This window comes from Poecilia reticulata, chromosome 2, assembly GCF_904066995.2.
Source record: "Poecilia reticulata chromosome 2, P_reticulata-male-v2, whole genome shotgun sequence".
Taxonomy (NCBI): domain Eukaryota; kingdom Metazoa; phylum Chordata; class Actinopteri; order Cyprinodontiformes; family Poeciliidae; genus Poecilia; species Poecilia reticulata.
The window spans coordinates 39952715-39975490 of NC_088831.1; the positions used below are offsets into that span (position 1 = coordinate 39952715).

The window sequence follows — 22776 nt, forward strand, 5'->3', positions numbered from 1 at the left end:
GCTAATCAGTCTGGCACATAGTCAGCAGACCTTTCTTCTCTCTTTGTTCACCCTCTCATCTTGTCCTGAAGCCCATTTCAGCCATGACACCCCCAGTAACTTCTCATATTAATTTTCTGTTGCATGATATTTAATTTCAGCTCTACTTTTCTATCTTGCATAACACTTATGGGAGAAAATGATGTGGCAGAATTTGGACCTTATCTTAAAGTGTCTTATTTGATTGTAATTACAATTTACAATCAAAATTCTAATTGCAATTAGAATTTTATAATTCTAATTACAAAATTCTTATTGTTTTTTTTTTGTCTTATTGCACAAACTACAAATAAACCGAAATGTATTTGATGAGAGAAAAGAGTAAAAAAGAGGCAAAGAAAATTATATTTTTACGGCCATAAAGAATAAAAGTCCTTGGCAATAAAAACCGAAGTAATCTGGCTTTAAATGGGTGACTCTGAAGTAGCAAGGAAGTAATATAAGACTGATTCCTTTAATTTGTGATCAACCAGCCGTCATCTCTCCTTTTGGTTGTCGTCATTTTCCATCACATTAGCAGTGGTTAAAGACCCAGCACGAGGAGCGGGCCGTCCAAAAGTTAAAGATGTGTGAAGTTCATTTTAGGTTTCCTCAAACGTTCAGCTGGAGATTAAAGCTGTGGAAATCAGGCGAGCACTTTGCTCTCAACTGAGGCGCGCGTTTGCCTGTTTGTTTGTTTTCTTTGCTCTGATTTGCTGTCAGAAGGGAGATGCTAAACTAAAACTGTCATTCCAAACTCCAACAGCGCTGCTTAAAAGATTGTTATGTTTACCTCAGAGGGGGCAGCCCAGTTTCACTTGTTGCTGTTTTAACGCTTTGACTCGTTTGATGCCGGATGCGAGCGCAGTGACAGGTAGATAGCGCTCCAGCGGCGGATAGCATCAGACATGCTCTATAAGCTGACATATCTGAGGCGAGGCTTTTGTGTTTGTGCGGTTATGTGCATGTCCTCCCGCACGCTTGTCTGTGTCTGCAGGTTCTGGCTGACGCCGTCTCTCGCCTGGTGGTGGATAAGTTCAGTGAGCTGACAGACAACTTCACCTCCCCTCATGCACGAAGAAAAGTCCTGGCAGGAGTCGTCATGACAACAGGTAATATAGGAAGAGGCGACCCGGTGATGCCTTTCGTGCTTACAAAAAAACGGCTTTGGTCATATAAAAGTATTATTTGGAAGGGTAATTAAAACAAAGAGATAAGTGCTTTGGTTGTTAATTGGGTCATTAACAGTAGGATCTAAAGATGGATCTTCTCAATATCACGTTTTATTCTTCTACCTTTCTATTCTAAATACCACAGGCAGAAACAAAAGACAGTATTTGTCTCTTCTTTTCTGAAAACAGACATCCTAATATTTCCAGTTTATCTGGTATCCATCCTGTTTGGGATTTGTGAGGTGTGAGGATACATCCAGCTGATCTGAAAAGAAGATGATAGGTTTAAAGTTTTTGAGTAAAAAATCAATCTTCTTAGTTTTTACAAAAAAATGTTTCACATATTTTGCTTTAAAGAATTTGTAACCTTGCTAGTTAGTTCATATTTTGGCTTCCATGCCTATTTCATTTAACTAATGCTACCTATCATCAAACAGGCAACTACAACTATGCTGCTGAATAGCGCAGTTTCATTGACTCATAATTTCAAATATATTGATATTTATTGGTTCTCCGATGACACAAACAGTTGAAAAAATAATATTTGTAAAGAGCAGAAGGAACAATTCTCTAACAGTTTTCTAGAACATCAAATACTGGGAATGTCTGAAGTATTCGTGTTTCTTTTGCTCCTGTTGAGTGTGGTGTGTATAAACTGAGAAAATAGAGTGGAGTTCACAGTGTCCTGCTGTGTCATTACCAGGTACATTACCTTTCTGTGAAGTAAAAATCTTGTTTTAAAAACTGGAACTTTTTATGGCTTACCTGACGACCAGTGACTGACATGTGCCTATTCTAAAGTTTACTGGTGCTGGCAAAGCATCTGCCCTTCAGCAGACAGAAGTGTGTGTGTGTATGTGTGTGTTTCTGAATGTGCAGCTGAAGATAACTAGAACGAAGCTGACTGTAAACTGCTAGGATTCTCCATTATTGACACATATTGAAGTGTCCCGTCTCTCCTTCACAGCAGTCTGCCTTTTCTTAGTTAAGGACCAGCATTTTTAGTGTGTGGACACATGTGATTCACCCGGCTGTGTCTGTGTTATTGCCCCCCTGCCGCCCAACAGGAACTGATGTGAAGGAAGCACAGGTCATCTGTGTCTCCACAGGAACAAAGTGCATCAACGGTGAGTACATGAGTGACCGCGGCCTGGCACTAAACGACTGCCATGCAGAGATAATCGCCCGACGCTCGCTCATCAGGTACCTCTACACCCAGCTGGAGTTCTACCTCAGGTTAGTGGACAAACACATCCTTTGTTCAGTCTCGTAAGGTGCAGCTGTACATTTCTACAAATGTTCTATATTCCGATTGCATTTTTATGGCTTAAATAAAATGTGACGAGCATTCGTTTTTTTGCTATTGGTTTGTGATTGTAGCAACATAAAAGAGGACCATCACAAGTCCATGTTTGTGCCGTGTGACAAAGGAGGCTACAGGTTACAGGACAACGTTCAGTTTCACCTCTACATCAGCACCTCGCCCTGCGGAGACGCCAGGATTTTCTCTCCGCACGAAGCCGGAGTGGAAGGTGCGAAACCAGCCGGCTCCATCTCCATATCTCGTCCTCGGCTCTCAGGACACGTTTTTAATTTCTTCCCGTCTTTACTCAGAATTCAGCTCCAGCCGCTGATTGGTTTTATTTAATTAAACGTAGAGTTATGCTTTGCTTTATTTGAATGTTAGCCCAGTGTCCAAAATATGCTTCACAGACGCATTTAAACAAGGCGCTGGTAATTAGAGCGTTTAGTCATTCTCTGTCGTCCTCCATCAGTCTTTCTCCTACCCAGCCCAACCACTCTGTCTGTCTGATTAACCTCCCTCGTACTCTTGTCAGGCCGCTTTCCACTGCACATGGCAGGCTGAATAGAAAACAGCCACATTCAATTAGTCAGTGAATAGATGGGCGCCTGCTGGTGGAACATCAGAAAACTTTGACAACATAATGTGCACGACATTTTTTGCTTTCTTCTTTTGGAGACACTGGCTTTGTCAGTAAACACGCCAATTTACTAGTGTGAGGAATTGTTTTGTAAAATGCTGCTCAAAATGCAACACAATTGCAACGATACCCAAATAATTACACCACTGGCAGTAAGGTTGTAGGCTAATTCGGCTATGTTAAATTAAAAAAATGATAAAGGCATCTTCAAAGTGTTCAGTCTGCCTGTACCTGTAAACATGTTAAATATGCTCCCCTCGCATAGACGTTAAGGAGGCAGGTACAGAAACCTCTACAAATGTTTCCCAGTTACTGTTTCAGCACATAATTAGAAAATCAAGAGTAAGAAAAAAAATGCAGATGTTATTTTTTTCTTTAAATGCATTATCATGTTTCTGTGTGGGACAGAATGCAGTTTAGCTTTGTCTTGCAAAAAGAAACAAGGCTTTCTGCCTTAAATAAAATAAATAAAATCAAATATACATCCAGGTACCGATGCAAAAAAATGCAAGAACCAAGTAAGAAATATAAACTGAATGGTAAAATCATGAAAATGTTTGTGTTCACTACATAGAGGACTGGATTGTAGATGGGGGCAGCAGCTTGCTGCTTGTCATTCGATCTGAATGCTGTGATACTTAGCAGTCATGGAAATATATGTTTTGTAAAACTATGAAAATTAAATTTTTATGATTTTATATTGTTTTGTTGTTTTCACTTAACCATAGGCATCGGTACAATGGTGTATTAATTAAAAACAAAAAAGGAAGAGTCAATTTCTGCCAAAACAACTTAATCTCAAAAACTTTCTTGAAAAAACAAAAACAATTTTGAGTTCAGAAAATTCTGTTTTTTCTAGAAAATTTCTGTGATTGATTTCAGAATTGCAGTTTTATTTTTTCTTGCAGATTTTTGACTTTTCAAACTCAGAAATGTTCTTGTTTTTCTGTTTTTGTTTTTTTTTTCTAGATTTTTTTTCTTCTTTTTCCCTGTGTCGTTTGCATTGCATACATACTGCATGTATATTTTCTAAATATTACCCATTAAAAGCTATTTAATATCTAACATACTTCATCCATTGTTTATATTGTAGCGCTCACTTTTTATGCCCCTTAACATAAGCAGGGGCGGAGCTAGAGGAGGTACCCTGGACTCCCAGATGATTGACCTGTAACAGCACAGATTCATTTCTGTCCAGTAGTTGGTGTTTGGTTTATAATATCATATATAATATGTAATTTAATCAGTTCTGTTCATCAGGTTATCATGATAGCTAGGCATCGGTCTGTCTGAGATTATTTATTTATTTTTTTTAATATGAATTTCTGCTTTATGTGTGATCATGTTCTTGCTCAGATCAGGGAGACCGGCACCCGAACCGCAAAGCAAGAGGCCAGCTCAGGACCAAAATAGAGTCAGGGGAGGGCACCATTCCTGTACGGTCCAGTAACACCATCCAGACCTGGGACGGCGTGCTTCAAGGAGAGCGGTTGCTCACCATGTCCTGCAGTGACAAGATCGCAAGGTAATTTGGTTCAAATACTGTACAAAATACAGTAAAGTGTTAAACAGGTTGAATTCTCTTTGTTTCAGCATCATGTTTAGCAGTCATGTTACTGATTGAGCAAGACTAACTCCACCTTTTATTGCCATTGTAGTTTGACGGTAGATAAATGGTTTACAGACTGTTGCAGTTTCCAGCTTTTGCCATTAGATGTTACCAAATACTGCATGATGCATTTGTTTTTGAAAATATTCAAAAAGCTCCAAGAAGTTACATTTTTGACAGCAACATCATTAAAAACATTAGTTTACTAATTTATTTGCATTCAAATGTGTGCAACATCATATTTTTTCATTAGATAAACCCAAAAACTTCATGCCTGATTTCCGTTCAGCTACATTCCTCTGGACTCTCATGTTTTATTTGCTGCCAGTATAATTTTCTGCAAAGTGATATATCCCCTCTCTGTCGATACACTTTATCATTCAAGTCCATGTTTTTTTTTTCTTTTCTGAGTGTCAAGGGGAGCTTGGTGAATTGATGAATCCTTTGTCCCTGGAAGAATTTTTTTCTTGGCTGATCATGGCGTCTTTAGTCTTTGTCCATGTTCAAGGCAACACTTTGATGAATGGTGAAACTTCTCCATGACTGATCATGAGAATGCTCCACCTCCTCTCGCCTGGATGAAACTCTGCCTGAGCGCACAGTAACTGAATGCTGATTGTGTAATTCATGTGGGATGCAGCATAAATACCGTTTACAGCTTAGTGTTTCAGGACTGGTACAAACTGGTTTTGACATTTTCTGTGTTTCTGTGCAATTTAAAGAAAACCACAGAGTATCAAAAGATCAAAAATAGCCATTGATTTATTTCAGTGTTAACGGATTAATTAAATATTTATTTAATTGTCATAAATAATCTGTCTGCCTTCAAAGTTCATCTGGATCAGCCAAAAAATAATAATTATATAGAACTGAGAATTCATTGTCAAACCCAAGAACAGCAAAAATAACATATAATAGCTAAATATCCAGACTATTTTGAGTCTTAGCAACTATTAGACAACATAAGTTTCCTGCTTATGATTCTGCTCTCTAATCATTCAGTAGTTTCTGGGAACTTTGCAAACCTTTTTGTGTTTTTTTACTTGAGCAACTTGAAAGAAGTGCAGTTCGTTATGGTCTATTAAGTATCGTTCTATTTTAAAGTGAATAGCTGCTGGAAATAGTTGCTATAAAACAAAATTATGGCGAGTTTGAGTAGAAAAGAGGAGTTCATATTTTCCAATGAAGAGTTTTGCAGTGCATCTCTACACTCCAAAGTTTAGGCTACAATTGATTTTTTTATTTATTTACGATTAACATACATATAGTGCTTAAATTGTTGACATAAAATCTGAATTTTCAAGTGTCATTTTTGATCTCTTCTCAATATCAGAAACACATTAAAATAAATTCTTAAAACGATTTAACTTACAGAATCTCCATGTTCTTATTATGTTTTTATTCTGTGTTTAAAACCGGACCAGTTTCTCTTCCTTACTTTTTCTCTGGGTTTTTTCTGTGTGTGTTTAGTCTCCCTGCGTGGAGCCATAAAGCGTTATATTCTGCAGGAAAAAACACAACGCAGAAATACAGTGAGGTTTGACAGGAACAAAATTGAATGCCTCTGAAAACATAACTCCAATGAGCGTGCTTGCCTGTTTCTGCTTCTTTTTGTTCGCCGTGTGTCCTTCAGAAGGCATTCAGGTGCATTTGTGTTGCCGTGTTGTTGCGATAAAACAATGTGTGTGTATGGCTGAGAATAATATGAAGCTGTTTGACTGTGCTGAATTTGTGTTTTACTGCCTGCAGCTATAAAAGCCTGAGATTTCATTTCTCCTTCCCTCCAGTTTTACACTCACCTCCTCAGACACATTTGCACCAAGAATATTGTGTTGTGGAACAATAGAGCCTTTTGTGCAGCGTCGCATCCGTTGCGTGTTTTATGCTGCCAATGTTCCTTACTTGAAATTGAACACAGATGTTACAGGTCAAATTAGTTATTCTTGGTACATAATTCTATAACTAGAGATGTTCCCACGTTATTAGTTACTCTTATTCAATTGCTTGTTTACACTAATAGTGAATCAGTCGATCGCAAAGCAACATGTAAATGTGTTTTAGCTTTCTAACAAGATGAAGATAATTAGCTTAGGAAACATTATAAAACAGAAACATAAAAGTCTGATTTCAAACCTGAACTCTAATGTTAAATCTCCATTTTTTTAAATTACTGACTAATAACCCAGAGAAGCTCAAACAGCTTTACAGCCTCTTATTCACAAGAAATTATTGTTCAAACTATTACAAGAGTGATATAATATGTCATTAAATAATGACATTTTAATTACATTTTATGAACAACTACTGCTGATATTTATGCTTAAACTGCCAAGCTTTAGAAATATTTGTTTAAGGTAAATCTTGAAATGTTGAGATTCTAAATCCGTGTGAATTATTTATTCTATTCCAGGTGTATCCATCTTTATAATTACATACTTTATTCAACTCAATTTTAATTCACTTCAGTTTATTTAGAAGCAACAATTCACATCAGATATAATCTCGAGGCATTTTACAAAAAAACCCCAAGTCTTTTCAGTTCAGTCACAAATACATTTCAATTTATTCTAAACAAAATGAACCAGGTTCACATCTCTCTTGAAAAGAAAAGAGCTTCACCACATAAAGCATCGGCTTCTAGAATATACCCTTTAAAAACAAATCACAGTGTGGTTTCTGTGCTTCAGATTCTGTCTTGTATGTTTTTCCCTCTCCAGGTGGAATGTGGTGGGCATCCAGGGCTCTTTAATGAGCTACTTCACCGAGCCCATCTACTTCTCCAGCATCATCCTCGGCAGCCTCTACCATGCCGACCACCTCTCCAGGGCCATGTACCAGCGCATTGCGGATATCGAGGACCTGCCCCAGCAGTTCACCCTCAACAGGCCTCTGCTCAGCGGTAAGAGCCCTCACTGAAGTGAAATAGATGATAAAATAAGGAAAGACCCGCTGGTAAAAGGAGATTTTATTTATTTTTTCTCCCTTAGATTCCCAGCCGTATTGCGTTGTCACGTTCACAATTTCAAAAGATAAAAACCCAACCGTGTGAGGTCACCTTCTTAAACTTTGATAATCCAATCCCAGCTCTTCAAATATCAAGCAGAAAGATTTTAATTCTGGGTAGTAAACACATTTCTTGACCTCACAAGTCAGTCGTAGAGGAAAGGAGGACAGGAGGAGCTTTCCTGCTTTGTTTGATCTGAGCTGACATTTACCTTTCTGCTGTGGAATTTGAATAGCTTTAACATTTTGTATAAATTTTCAGCAGTGGCTTGACCTTTTCAAAAGCCTTTTGTTTTTCTTTTACTTTCCTTTTTTTTTAAATTTAGTACTCTGTTTTTGTTCTTCTGCCTGTCATCGTTTCTTTGTAAAACAGCTAAAATATATCATTAGAATATCAAAGAAGTCATTCTGATTACGTCAAGCAGGATGATCTCGCTAAGATTATTTGGCTGGATTGTGGTCAACATTTATTTTTGCTTAATCTAAGTACAGCGGACTAAAACATAAACTCATTATATGGATCATTGTTGTAAAATTGATACATTAAAAATTGGCACAACCCTTGTAGAAAAGAATCTATCCCACAAAATCATGTTGGCTATAAATTCATAAATCTGTTCCTTCCTTTTTTTTGACTGCAGCTTTATTTTGATAAATGGTATTTGTCAACTATTTAAACACAGATTTAACCCACCTCTCTCTCTTCTTCGGCTGGTTGGCTGTATGAATGGTTAGTCGGATGGAAGACCTTGCTGGTTGGTTGGATGGATGGATGGATGGATGGATGGATGGATGTTGGTTGGTTAGCTCACTGGCTGTTGTAACCAGTTGAACCTCTTTTTAACAATATGCCTGCTTGTAGTAGATCTACATAAAACTCCAGTTATGTCAGAATAAACTCATATTGAATGGCTCCTTTCTGCACCCACTAGGGACTGAGTGACCCACACTTGAATTTCACAAAGTGTTTAAACAACATACCAACCCTTCAGTCCAAACTACTCTGCACCAGTGCTTTGTTTTGTGCGGCTTCTTATGAATGGAACTGCTGCCTATTTATGTTTCCATTTATACCTCAAAACTGGCACCAAAACAAATCCCAAAGAGCTATTTTCAGTCCAAACTTCACTTCCTGAATAGCCATTGTGTTTTCTTAAAACCAGTCAGATTTAGCGTTACGTTGTGGTCAGGGGCGTCTCTTTGCTTCCTGGATTTTACTCGCCGTTCCCCATGATCCTCTGCTCCTCCACTGTGGTTCCTCTCTAGAGGAGATAATAGTCCGGGGTTATTAACCTTTTCCGCTTTAGAGACTTTTTAGCGGTGAAGGGCTGCGGCCTTAGAGCAGTGAGGATTTCATCCGCTGTAAATCATTTTCTGCCACAAGTGCTGCCAAATGGAACCAAGGAGCTTAATGCACTTTCACACATACACGCACACACAGAAGTGAGCAGGACACAGGGATTTATGGCATCCATATATCTCCCATTTATGTTTGAGACACAGTGGAGGCCAAAGCCCTGTCATGTTTTGGAAGAGTTCAGGCCTCGTCCTCAGAGTCCCCCTCCGAGGTAGATGGCATCATTTCTCTCCACCATGTTAGATAGCAACACATAAAAAAAAGGTAGAAAAAATTATGCTAAAAGACATCAGGGCTGCTTGATAAGCTGCCTCTGCATCAGGATGCCTTTTCGATTAAGCATAGTAGGAGGTGATAGTATTGAGCTGTTCAGGAAAGCATACCAACTCTGTTTGGGATTCCCAGGTATAAGCAACGCTGAGGCCAGACAGCCGGGCAAGGCGCCCAACTTCAGCGTGAACTGGACGGTCGGCGATCAGGCACTGGAGGTGATCAACGCCACCACGGGGAAGGACGATATGGGCCGGCCCTCCAGACTCTGCAAACACGCCCTCTACAGCCGCTGGGTGCGCCTGCACTCGAAGGTACAGAGAGCCGGAAGCACATTATATTATTATAGTTCTTTGCAAAAAAAAATGATGTTTTCATTTTTCTCTTTTTTTTGCTCTGATGCCCCTAATTTTGTCTCAGTATAAATATGTCTGTTCTGCAGAGGGTTCAAAGTTTGTTAGAAAACATTAGCAAACAAACAGCATCAACAACTAAACCCTTGTCTTTTCCAGCAGCCATTGTACAGCGCATACAACCAGCTGACCAAATGTCCTAAAGCTCAGCTTGGGTTGCTGGGTCATAATAGATTGAACAAATACTTAAAATTCTTATCTGTGATATTGTTTTTTTCTTAGAAACAAACACGGCTTTAAAGTTTGCCGCCTGTGTTGCTTGGTCTTCATGGCTTACCATTTAGAAACCACTTGCTGCATTCTTGTTGGTTGTGCAGGAGGCTCTACTTCTGCTTTTCAAAGATGCACAGTTGTATAACGTTTGTAGCCATTTTCACATGTAAACATTGAGATGGGGGCGTGGCTCATCCTGAAAGGAGCTCAGAATAGAACGGAACAGAATAAAAACTCATTATATACAGTAAGAATGATTCTGTGCAAAAAATGTAATAAATATGTTTTGTAAAGCACAGAGAGCTATCCTAACCTGTTCAGCTTCATCCTAAATTCTACTTTCTGTTCCCATTTCCTCTTCCTCCCCAGCTGTCATCCATCCTGCGGATCAAAGTGCCCAAGCCCAGCTCATACCATGAGGCCAAGCAGGCGGCCATGGAGTACCACTCTGCTAAAAAGGCCCTCATCAAGGCCTTCCACAAGGCCGGCCTGGGGGCCTGGGTCAAAAAGCCCATCGAGCAAGACCAGTTCACCCTCAGCTCCTGATTGAGTCCGGGGACCAAACGGAGAGGGGGGGTTTCCCAATGCACCAGCTCCTCCTGCCCTCCCTCCCTGACCCAGGCCGGAAAACTTATCGAGCCCCCCCTCAGTGACATTTTATTTCCGTCCCCACGTGTCAGCTACACATGTGCACTTGTCATCTGCGTGGCTCCACGAATTCTCCATAGCTCATCATTCCTCAGAGGACCTCCGCCTCATCTTGTTTCTCATCTTTGATTTTTAAGCCTATAATTTTGGTTTTACTTGTTTTCTGTTTTTAAACTGGAATCACTGCTCTTTTTTTTCAGTCACTTTGTTTTCAGGACAGAAATGTTCCTCATGCTGTAGGTGTGGAAAAGTGGCAATAAAACAATTTTTGTCTCTTTTCGCAAAATGAGTGTAGCCTTTATAGGGTGAAATGTAGCATAGAAGGAAGATATTTTTGTTGTTGTTGTTACTGACTAATACCAATGTGTATGGACCTAAAGGTAATTGCTAAAATTAAAAACAGTGATCTTTAATTTAATGATTCATAAATCCTCAAGATGTAAATCTAGTTCAGAAAAGTGAAAATATTGTAGGAATAACATATAATGTGTGTTTCTCTGATGCGTCCTTAGCCCCTTTTATTAAAGGTGAAAATGTTCTAAAACAGCGTCGCCCTGTTTGATTGACTCACAATAAAACAGATTCAGGACAGGTGTGACTGCAGCTTAGCACACTTAAGTTCATTTTTTATTTTTATTTTTTCATTCATTTATTCATTCATTTGTCCTCAAAGGTATTCCCCATCGCTGTCACTTCATACTTGAATATCCGGGGGGGTCATGTCGGAGTCCTCCCCCTCACCTGGGTCCCGGGACGAAGCTTTAGGAGGCGCTGCACGTTCTTTTTCTTTCCCTTGATTTATTTGGTTTCCTTTTTGAATCCATGGCTTTGCATGGAAACTGAACTGAGAGGCTTGCCGAGCAGAAAACAAGCGACGGGGAACTCTATGCGTCAATGATTTTTGAATGAATGCCAGCAACTTTCTCCACAGGCAGCTTTGAATCTTTGTCTCTATTTTCTAAATTTCTTGTGATTGAATGATTTTTGGGGGGGTGGGCTTCAAAAGAAGAGGGTTTTTTTGTTTGTTTACTTTTTGTGTTCCCTTATCAAAAAAGAAAAAAGGATTATTGGGGATGAAACTACTGAGAGAACAGTGACAGTACAACAAACTTCTCAGACCTTGTATTTACACCACAGAGACCCCTGACAGCTGTCAGATCAGATAATAGTAGATGTCCTGTAGCACACATATGGTACAGTATATGAAGCTAGATTCAAGATATGCCACATTAAGCCCATCTGTGGTGGCTGTGATGCAAACATGCAATCTCCACAACGTTGTCCTTGGAAGCACCTTCACAGACCGTGCATGAACAGACTCAGAAGCTGTATGCTGAAACCTGACGCCAGTCCAACCAAATGTACAGTTTTCCAGTTTGATGTTCAGCCTCCCGTATTAACGCCTCTCTGTGTATTAACTCCTGTTCACCGTGAGTCGATACTCTCCCATGTTTTAAACTGGTCAATGAAGATGCATTTCTAACAAACTTCAGTCAATTCCTGTTTCCAGCTGTAGGATAAAAAAAAACACAGTTTGAGTGTGAAATTTGTGTGTGCTCAGGTGTCTTTCAGCATACTCAGTTAAATTTTCACCAAAGATGTAGATTTTCACGTGTTCCCCTCGCCCCCCCCGCCCCAGCGTTAATAACACCTGTTTTTTAATAGCTTGCCATTATTCCGCCAATCATCCCTTTACTGGCTTTTTTTTTTTGGTACTTGTGTTTTCTGCAACAACAAAAAAAAAAAAAGTATATTCCATATTGGGCAGAAAAGTCGGGCTTCTTTAGTGCAAATGTAGCTGTCGGCACCCACCGTGCATTTTGTGACCTGCAATCATAACTGTTGCAATATACTTGTTCTGTGCATATAAGGAACAACAAATGTGGCAAATTCTCCCCCTGTGGAAACCTTTTGGCTCTCTCCTTTGTCAGTAGGAATGTGAAGATCTTATTGTTCCTATATATAAGTTTGTGAATCACTGACTACAGCCAATGTACAGCATGGCACCAACACTTCCAGAGTCGACACGATTCATTCCCATTGTAGCAAGACGGATACAGCAGGAAGAAAAAAACAAGCAGCACTGTTACATTTCTCCTCCACCAGCTGGCACTCGTGATGTCATCAAAGGTTGTCCAGTCCTCCTTGTTTTGATTTTTATTTTCTAAGCCATCATTAGAAAATCAAAGCTGTGTTCAAAATGTTCACTCACTCAGACTGTATGTGTACAAAAAAAAAAAAAAACTGAATGGTGCAGGTGTAGCCAGCTTTTTTGTGTTGCAACACTAAATTCTGCTTTAATATGTTTATTTGCAGGTATATTGCATAAACAAGCACCAGCAGCATACATTACGTTATAAATAAATGGTTTTGTTTTTGGTTGAAAACCTTATAATAACATAATTCATTATCATAAAAGTTGCACTAAGTCTTATGTTACCAGTTTTACTTTCCGTGAAGTCGGGGAAAGTCACAAAAATCAACTGCGGACAATAAGTGTCAGTATGCAAACATCAGCATTAGCGTGCTTACATTATTATCATCTGTGGTCAGTCAAGGCATTACACTTTGTTTTATGTACACTATTTCTACTGTTCGGGAACGCTTTATAAAAAAAAAAAGGAAATAACTGGTGGATGTTAGCTGCCCTGCATGTTAATGATAGCATGCTAACATTAGCATTACCATGCCTAATTGACTGAAGCTGAAATACAGTAGAGCTAATGTAGACTCACTATACTGTATGACATCGAATTGAATTGAATTTCTAGTTGACCATAGTTGATGCTGTTAGTGTGCGTGAAATATTAGAAAGTGTTGAAAATTTGAAGATTGAAGATATTTGCAGTGTTTAAAAACTGGAAACACTGAGGTAAACCTGAACTTTTTAACAAAGCAGAGAAAAACATTTGCTAATGCAACTTTTTGCAATTTTTTTATTTATTCTTAACTGTGTATGTTAAGCATACTAATATTAGCATCAGCAATATGTTATTCTACAACATTGTTTCTTGGTTGGCTTAGACACAGTAAACGGTCACTAATATAATGTACATCACCGCTAACACTAACATGCTAAAGACTACATTGGTGGCTTTAAATGCACATCAAAAAATGCCTCCACCCATTTCTATGAAACAACCTAACGCAGCATCTGAATACAACAGAAATATAAATGCCAATATGTTATGGCATTTTGTTCATGATATGTCCAATATTGACACGTCTGCAAGAATAAATGGTCGACAGTGGCTGGGTGGTTGGGTATTAGTGTGTTAACATGTTAATTTCAGCATCAATATGTTGATATCCAGAGCTACTCAGCGGTCATATAGGCCAGTGGTCCCCAACCTTTTTATTATCGCGGACCGGTCAAGACTTGGAAATTTTGCTGCGGGGGGCGTGAACCGTCAGATAAGGGTTCTGCATGTTGATGTTCCCGCTAAATCCTGAATATACCCAATTTGGGTTGTCTTGGCCCTTTTATTGCATGTTAGCTTGCTAAATTTAGCATTAGCATTCTTTGTCCATTCAGGTTATTCGGGGGGTTTTAAAAAGGAAGTGTACCACCTCAACACTACTCTTTTGTACCATTTGAGAACTTCTGAGTGCACAATTAATGGTAGATTTAGAGTCATTGTTATCTGTTTTCAAAGGCACTAGAATCCTAATGTTAGTTCAGGCTTAATTTAATCATGGTCTAATTTGATGATGCCATGTAGGACTTCTACAGACTATCTTTACTCTACCAGTCAGCAGCTTTTTAGTACACTACCTACATAGTGGCTAGAAAGCTAATCATTAGCGGAGAATGTTAGAATGCTGATGTTAGCCTTAATGGACTTGGTCAGCTCAGGTTGTAGGGCACAGTGGTCTGTCTTTAACAATGTACAGTGAACTGTACATTCAAGTAAACAGTAGAAATTGTGCACAGGAGATGAAAACGACTCTAGTGTACTAATGAGGAATAAGTGAACAATTTGAACACAGCTTTGAAGTTAGCGTTATAGTAAAAATGAAGAACAGTCTGATTGAGTGATCCCCTACAATTTAACCCTACAATCCTAGCCAGTAGGCCAACTTCATATGCAAGTGTGACAGATGTTTCTCTTCCTCTCTGTTTCTTCCAGTCCGTTCTGTTAATGTTTTTGATTTTTACAAAGCTGTCTGAGGGTTTTTCTTTTTTCGTATATGCCCCGTTAAGATTGCCTGCTTCTAGAGTTTAGGTTTTTTTGACTGCACTAAAGATGTCAACTGATGATGTCATGATTTAAAAAGAAAAAAGAGGAAAAAAAAGGAAAAAAGTCTCCATTTATGGTTCGGATGGATTCAACTACTGGAGCAAGAACTGAACTGCTTCTGCTTAACCCCCTCGTGAATCCCTGAAGACGGTCAGTGCAACCCTTCCCCCTTCTTGGTGGGGTTATGTTCTTTTGGTTCTGTTCAGTGAGCCCACATTTGGAGGCTTTTGCTCTTTCTGGGTCCAGTTGTCCAATGTGTGAAATCCTCCACCAACTCAAACCACGACCTTGCATGTTCTACCAACACTGAAGCTGCACCTAGCATGATGACAAACTTTTAAGGACAATGTAGAAAAAACAGATAGATAGTTATATGAAATCAAGAAAAAAAAAAGAATAAAGAAGTTCTTAGTTTACTTTTGATCTTTGGGTCAAATTTATTTCTCATTATGTCTTTGACTTTTCTTCTCTCTGTGTGTCTGTGAAATGATAACAAGTATTCACAATTCTCATGTTGATGGTCAAGGTGGAGTCAGTTTTATCACTTCTGCACATCATTTTCCTGGAGATTCAGTTCTGATCACCAAGAGTTAAACAGATCACATCTCAACATTAAGTTGCTAAAATAAAACAAAATCAGGTCCAGAACACTTTTCTTCCTTAAAAAAGAAAATCATAAAACACTCAGCAATGTCAACAATGAAGCCAAAGCATTGCTGCAGCAGGTTATCCTGACATCCGTCTGTTAGTCCATCCCCGGGTCGATTCTGTTCCTAATGAACTGTGTCGAAGCTCCTAGTTCGCAAAAATGACCAACTTTCTGAATCCTGTTTTGAAAAAGTGGTATTTACATATTAATTTAACATTTGTTTGCATATTTCATGAAATAATTCACACAATTTTTGACATTTGTTGATACATTTCAGCAGAAAACGGTTTTCAGAAGAATTAAACACTGCAACAGATATTCACTTTTATAACTTATAGGCAACAAAAGAAAAGCTTTAAGATGTTTTTCAATCCAAGGACATATGACCATGATTTATTATTATTTCAGCTTCAACCTTACGTGCTAAACATACATTTTTAACAGGAAGCCTGCACTGGTGGCAGTAAAATCCATCCATCCATCCATTTTCTTTCACCCTTGTCCCTCAGTGGGGTCGGGAGGGTTGCTGGTGCCCATCTCCAGCTAACGTTCCGGGCGAGAGGTGGGGTCACCCTGGACAGGTCGCCAGTCTGTCGCAGGGCAACACAGAGACACACAGGACAAACAACCATGCACACACACACTCACACCTAGGGGCAATTTGGAGAGGCCAATTAACCTAACAGTCATGTTTTTTTTTGGACTGTGGGAGGAAACCGGAGTACCTGGAGAAAACCCACGCATGCACAGGGAGAACATGCAAACTCCATGCAGAAAGACCCCAGGCCGGGAATCGAACCCAGAACCTTCTTGCTGCAAGGCAACAGCTCTACCAACTGCGCCACTGTGCAGCCGCAGTAAAATCCATAATATTTTATTAAAGTACGTAATAAATGTGATTAAAATATTTTGTTTCGGTTTTTTTATACCTTTTATATATGATCTTCATACATGATATATCACTTCCTTTCTTTTGAATAATGGATGTCAAACCACAAATTAGAAGAGCATCGGCTCTGCAATAAGTAGTTTTGAGGAAAAAAAAGCAAGAATTAGTGATATGATGTAAACTTGTGTAACAAAGAGCAATGGGTGAAAATACTGTGCAGTACAACAATAAGGAACATCTGTTCAGCCTGATTTCATGAACCTGTCGCTCTGTTTGCCTGAGAATGAACAGCCTGTCACTGGAGATCTCCGATGGAATCACCAATTTAATTAGACAAACAACATATTTCATTTCTAAACTCACCTCCGGGTCCACCATCACCGGAGCCACGCCTTTATTCTTTCGTCAAGTCCTGATTCTGCAGCGTTACACAATGAAACACATTAGTTCAAAGTTGTTGTTTTTTTTATATAATCTGTAGAGTAGCTTTTTGTGGCTGTGGTGACATTTTTGCAGAAACTAATTGCTTACGTGTCGGGTGTCAGTCAGACTCAGTGTGGAGGCTGGATTAGTGAGACGGAGGCGTCTCATGCATTTTACTGCTGGTTTTAATCTTCAGGTCCGACAGCAAGTGAAGGAGGGTCATCAGGGTTCCTCTGTGTGCTTACCGAACTCATTTGAAGAGTAAATCAAAACCTACTTCAGATCTGAAAGATGCTTGAGGTCAGATGCTTTTACGTTTACTTAACTTGGGGAACGAGGAACTCATTTATCCATGCTGCTGTTTTACTGATTAGTTCATTCAGATCAAACAAAATCTGATTTGGAATGATTTATTGAAACCGGATAGATGCTTAATTATTAATAAACATTGTCTAGTTTTAGAAAAGGATGTCACGTTTAAGGCATTGAATCTTTTCCTAATTTCAGAAGAAGCTTTCTGACTTTTTTGTGTTGTTGTGGATGTCAGTCACAACAAACGGATCAGTGACATCAATTCAGTGAGTTGATGTCATTTTCCTTATACAGTTCAGTCCAGCGGTTCCTAAACTTCTTTTTATTAAAAAGGTGAAATAAAACTATAGCAAGTAGAGATGTGGTGGATGCTGCAGGACGTCCTAGTGGATGACAAAATAATCCACGCAAAAACCCATTGTTGATAATAATAAATATTGTTATGGTGTGTTCATATTTCAGTGATGCTCTATCAATGTGTGATGGATCAGTGGCTCCTGTTCTGCTGCTTCTTGCGATTGAAACATAAATATCAACAGCAAACATTGGCAAAATGGATCATTTTGGTTTTGTTTACAAATCCATAAAAACAGCAAACAGAGCGCCATCTTCAAAGCTTGTAGCTACAGAACTTATGATAGATGCTTATTGAAAAACTGACAGGTACAAAGTACAGCTGGTAACAGTCACTGTGTGAACAGGAGGAACGAATCCCTATCACCGAAATAAATTGTATTTTCATTTATTAAAAATAATCTTTAGTTTTATGCTTTTTTCCCGCCAACTGTAAAAGACTTATGAGACATTGCATATATAATAATTTCTTTCTTTTTTTGTTTCCATTTTCTCCTAGTTTCCTCTGGAGACTCTTTGTTATTTCCTCTAACAGCTCTCAACTGGTTAATATATTCTAAATATGGATTAGATTTCCCTCTATGGACATATTTTGATGTCAACATTTCGGTCATTTCTTCATTTGGTGTAAACAAAAAATCTATTATAAAAACTTTCTGCCCCTAACTTCATATCAAAATATTGTCAAAACAAACCGTTGAAAGTCCCACTAGTTCAGCAAATTTAATCAACTTTTATCCAGATTTTATGGCAGCAGCTTCTTTACGCAGACATCTTTATCACCTGCCACATTTAAACAGAGTGAAGAGTCTTTATTTATTTTAAAGGACATTTTATTTAGCAGAATTGCACCAGTTGTTACACTGTAATAAACTGTCAGCCTGTGCAGGATGTTTCCCACCGTTTCACCTGCTGATTGATACAAAACAGAGCAGTAGAAGAAGGAAAGCAAAGAAAATAAAAACTATGTTAGTAACGTCGGATTTGCAATGTTTTTTTTTTTTGTTTGTCGGTTTATGGGTCGAATGCACAGCTTTTCACCATCTGTCTCTGAAGTGATTAAAAAACCAATATATTTTTAAATACTTATTTTGGTCCAAGCTCATCAAAATATTACATTTTTGTTTGCTGCTGTTCATATTTATTTAGCTATGGAGAAAAATCAGCAGAGACGAAACCCTGAAATAATCCTACACGTTGATAGTAATCTCTTTGTTTACTCTCTGGGCAGATGAACTATCAGATCAGTTATAAATGATCTATAGATGCTATAAACACTGGGCTCCCTGCAGTTTACCGCCCCGTCGGTGGGATGAAAGCTCTAAAAGCAGATTCAGTCATTGCAGCAAACTTCACCACGTTAGAAACGCTCTGGGTTTTAATAATGCAGAAACCATCTGCTCTTTCTGTCTACGGAAAACTTCTGTCAAGTCTTTTTATTACGAGTAATTAAAGTTGGCTTTGTCTCAGTATTTAAGCTAAATATTTAGTATTTATAAGCTCCAGGAAAGCCCAAAATCATCTCCACGAGGCCAGAAACAAAGATTCACTGGTAAACATTAAAATATGCATTCTTTTAATTTATCAGCATGTCGCCTCAGAGCGCCAGCGCAGTAAAGAACAGAGGAGCAGCTCTGGGCGTCCCGGCGCAGGAGGGCAGTGAGGGAGAGGCCAACAGCTTGTGCCCCTGAGAGAAATGACAAATCATTAGCTCTGGTCCAGGAGTAAATGGGAGCCACACTCCTCCAAGGCCCACATTTCCATTTCAATTTTCTGCTCAACAGAGTTGATGTATGTGGCGAATCAAACAGCAAGACCAGTCTCCACCTCGGCCGGCTCGAGCCTCCTGATATTCACCGGTTAGAGTATGGATGTGACCTTGTGTGTGCGTGTGTGTGTGTGTGTGTGTGTGTGTGTGTGTGTGTGTGTGTGTGTGTGTGTGTGTGTGTGCGTGTGTGTGTAGGTGTTTTCTCAGGTGATAACACCAACAGACTATAAGTATAAAGGAAACACAGCGTCTCTGTGTAAAATGTTTTACCAAAAGAAAAAGAAAATCACTTTGTCCGTTGAGGTGCTTCATGTGATTTGATGCAAGTTGAGTTTAACTGTGGGCCGACCATCATATAGCATCATACAGCATTGAACAACATTCTGCAGAAACAACTCCTCTGCACTGAGAAACTTTGTGATGACTGAAAATTTCATGAAGAGTTTTGACAGTACTGCCAGTACCACGAGCTTCACTTGGCTGATGTAAGGAACTGTTGAAATGTTTAATAAATCAGGAACATGCATAGATAATAAGTGTAAAAAATTTAAAGTCTGAACACAGATGGATGCTGTCAACGCAAAAGGACATAATGAGCTGCAGTGGGACCACAGCAAGTTCACAAGTAATAATGCTGCTGATAAAACAGCATTTTGAGGCACCTGAGAATATATGATTTTGTTCCTACAGAACCAGCCTCAGTCATTAGAAATATGACTGTAAATCTGGCTATAAACTAGTCAGAAAGGAAACAGAAAATAGACTAAATACTCACTTTTAATAATCTTATATTCATTTGTCCATTCTACTGATAAAGCACCAAATATTTCCTTAAATCTGACTCTAATTTTTGCACATTACAATCAGCTAAGCTAACTTACAAACGCAGTATTGTCATGTGGTGACAGTTGAAAGGAACAACTCCAGATAGAGCTAATCGCAAAAGCAGAAATGCCTGGGTCCAGGGAAACATGGAGAGTACACAACGATTATGGTAAAAAACAAAAAAAATGAAGCTCCATCCATCACATAGTTGTAAAATGACATGCAGAATCAAAGACGTTCTTTCCGAGAGAAAGAAAAACAAAGAAAGTACAGAAAGTTTTTGACTTAGTCCAAGAAAAAGACAGATGTGACATTGATGAGTGTCCAGGAAAGAGACAGAAATAAACTAATCACCAGAGCAGAGGACTTTCTATGAGTTTCTATAAAACCAAAAATGTATACAGAGTTAATTGAAGCAATGTCAGGGAAGAAGACACGACTAAACACAGAGGAAGAAGTTTTTCCAGTTGAGTGTCATTACCTCAAACTCACAGGAGCAGATGGATAACGGCTCATTTAGGCCTGATTAAAAGGTTTTACTCAATTGGAAGTTCATTAGGGTTTTTTTTAATCCACTTCAGGAGTAAAAAAAAAAAAACCCATCTGTAGAAAATCCAACTCGTTTTGAAGAAAATTTGAAGAGATTAAAAAAGACATGCTAGAATTTTTATTATGTACTGCAAACAGAAATAATAATTGTTTTAAGTGTATTTTAAACATGTACGACACATGCTTACACATAGTCTAATATATAAAAAATTCATTTGACGTGAAGAAACACGGTGTTGCTAAAAAGTTGACTTCCCATCAGTGCAGCCGTTTGGTAATTGCTAAACCATCTCTGTGGCACGGTGATACTTTGCAATTTACTCAGCGGTAATCCCGAGTGCCGCTGTGTGTGAGAGGAGAGCAGATAGGCTAAGTACGGAGGAGAAAAGTGTCAAGAGGAGACGCAGATTGAGCTTATCTGTGCGCTCAGGCCTTCCTTTGTCAGAACAGCTCCTTTACTGATGAAGGCTCTTTGAACCTGACAGAATAATTAAAATCAAAGAGAAAAAAGCTGACATTTGCAATTTGACCTGTCTGACTTACAAGGCAAAATTGGCACCGTTTCCTGCAGATTGCATTATAATAGCATTCTGCCCCCGTGTGAGCGTGTGTGTGAGGAAAGTTTGTGTTTGTGTGTGCATGTGTGTACTGTACATATTGGTTCAATGCAGTGTATATTCAAGAGTGTGTGGGAAGGAATAAAAGAGTAAGTTTATGGCATATTACCCAGTCATTTCTTCATTAAGGAGCTGTTTTCCGGTAAGCGGGCGCTATTTGAATAGCTAAATTGTCCGAGCAATGTGCAAACAAGAACTAATAGCCCAGTGTCCTTGTCACTGGCAAAGTCAAAGTAAAGATCTCTAAACTTAGGTGAGTTTGACGGTTTGGTCTGTGAGAATATTTCTGTAAATGTGAAGCTTCTTGCCTTGAATTTGATGTCCACATGTGGGCAACAGACCAATTTATTGTCTGGTTTTAAAATGGAAACATTTTAGAACCATCAGAGCAAAAAAGATAGAAAGTATGGGAATCATAATCTGTTTTTTCGTTGTTTTATCAAAGAAGAAAATATTAAAAACCCTTTTCTGCACCAAAAAGGGATTTCTCTTTAAAGTGAATACCATATATGAATAATGATATAAAATCTCATGTACAACAGCTGTATAAAGAAAATGGACTGTTCACTTCATCATGTTGTAGGTCTAATGGATACACATTGTGTTGTTAATACAGCTAAAGGATGCAGTGACTTTTGCTGATAAGATCATCTGGACAGGAAATGCTGACCAGCAGGAAGTAAACTGGACAACTGTAAATCTGGGTTTATAGTCATTTGTGCAAACGAAGACCAAATACTGTACAGCAGATGGTCATAGTTTTCATCAGGCCCAGATTTCTGTTTTAAAAATCGTTTCTATTGGTCTTGTGTAAAAAGTTCTGTGACATTGAATTTGGGGATTTTATTTGCTAATTATCAGAACTAACATAAATAAATGATATAAATATATTGCTCTGTTTGGAATTAATCAATATAACATATGAACTTTACGTTTTAAATTAAATTCGAGAAATTAATTAACTTTTTAAGGATATTCAGATTTATAGGAATGTAATTGTTTGTAAAGTTTTCATATACGCCACACTGTGCGGCTACCACATCAAACATGTTACATGAACAAACTTGGCCTCCATCCACGTTTTTCCCGCTTGAATAACAATTCCTTAAACAGCGCCAAGTAAATGAGGTATTATTCATTTTCTCCAAGTGGTATGACAGCTTTGGGAAGATTTGGAGGCATCATTTCTCTCCCAGAACACTGAAACAGCAGCGCCGAGAACACAGGGAGGGAATTGTCAGACCTGAGATGCCAGAGCAGAAAACACATTTGTTATGAATCCAGCAGTGCGCGCAAACGAAACCTATTGGAAAAGAACAGAGGGAGGCAGTGTTTAAAAAATCTGGAGAGGTCCGTCTTGAGATTTTTTAAACAGCATGAAGAAAGGACAACTGCTCAGCGGGCTCTGTTATAGAGTTCAGACTGATAAGACAGAGGATATGTTGTGTTAGTTAATACACATTATTAATCGTATGTGATAAAAAGGGAATAAATGACAGAGCC

The 22776-nt window shown here is 38.7% G+C and overlaps 1 protein-coding gene across 4 annotated transcripts in view; it reads left to right on the plus strand.

The window, feature by feature from the left end:
- The window catches only part of adarb1b (adenosine deaminase RNA specific B1b), a 138117-nt gene extending 122814 nt beyond the window's left edge, over positions 1–15303 (plus strand). For all 4 annotated transcript variants that reach the window (XM_008402286.3, XM_008402279.3, XM_008402271.3 and 1 more), the window contains 7 exons: positions 1016–1130; positions 2258–2426; positions 2571–2722; positions 4490–4658; positions 7460–7641; positions 9508–9686; positions 10368–15303. In XM_008402286.3, coding sequence (XP_008400508.1) covers positions 1016–1130; positions 2258–2426; positions 2571–2722; positions 4490–4658; positions 7460–7641; positions 9508–9686; positions 10368–10544 — 1143 coding nt within the window. In that variant the 3' untranslated portion in view covers positions 10545–15303. The remainder of the gene's footprint in view (positions 1–1015; positions 1131–2257; positions 2427–2570; positions 2723–4489; positions 4659–7459; positions 7642–9507; positions 9687–10367) is intronic.
- The last annotated feature ends 7473 nt before the right edge of the window (positions 15304–22776 follow it).